This window comes from Penaeus monodon, chromosome 30, assembly GCF_015228065.2.
Source record: "Penaeus monodon isolate SGIC_2016 chromosome 30, NSTDA_Pmon_1, whole genome shotgun sequence".
In the NCBI taxonomy this organism is placed as follows: Eukaryota; Metazoa; Arthropoda; class Malacostraca; order Decapoda; family Penaeidae; genus Penaeus; species Penaeus monodon.
Window position 1 is genome coordinate 7096782 of NC_051415.1, and position 672 is coordinate 7097453.

General features: G+C 35.3%; 1 protein-coding gene across 3 annotated transcripts in view; it reads right to left on the reverse strand.

Annotated features, from left to right (window-relative positions):
* Positions 1-672, reverse strand: part of LOC119592492 (glucose-6-phosphate exchanger SLC37A4-like) — a 17545-nt gene that overhangs the window by 11199 nt on the left and 5674 nt on the right. For all 3 annotated transcript variants that reach the window (XM_037941333.1, XM_037941332.1, XM_037941334.1), the window contains exon 3: positions 439-622. In XM_037941333.1, coding sequence (XP_037797261.1) covers positions 439-622 — 184 coding nt within the window. The remainder of the gene's footprint in view (positions 1-438; positions 623-672) is intronic.

The following is a 672-nucleotide window of genomic DNA, read 5'->3' on the forward strand; positions in this document are numbered from 1 at the left end:
AACGACTATTAATTCATCGAAAAGTAAGAAATATGTGCATTAGACATACATATTATGGATAAATTAGAATAGTTTGTAAACTACGTTTTATAAATGATAACGGGAATGAGATGTATAACAGACATAAACAGATTAAACAGCTGAGTCAATAACATGAAGACGAGTGAATTATACACGATGACTGAACAAACTGAATAAGAACAGAAACAGATCATTAGGCATTAAAAAAAAACTAAATCCAGAAGTAAAAATAAAAACAATAAAAATCAAAGTAAAAACAAAACACTTAAACAGAAAAAGAAATTAAGCAAAAAAAAAAAATCAAAACACCTACCAAAAGAATAAAAAAAAAACACCTAAAAAAAACAGAATAAAAAAACGAATTAAAAAACACACAAACACAAAACATACTCCAAAAAACATTACGACGTTACTCACCCACAGTAGCCGTGGTAATGAGTCCCGAGGTCAGGAGCGTCGGCATGGCATAAGACACACTCTTCCTGTTATACGTGTAACAGGCATAACCCAAGAACAGCGTGGAGAACACAGCCCTCTGGTACGTCCTGAGCATTTGTTCTTTGGCCGTTCCTGAGCTGCTGGTTCTCGTGACGCGTTGGGCCTGAGGGAAGAACAGCAGTGAAGGTGTTCGGTGTTATTGGTATTTACGGT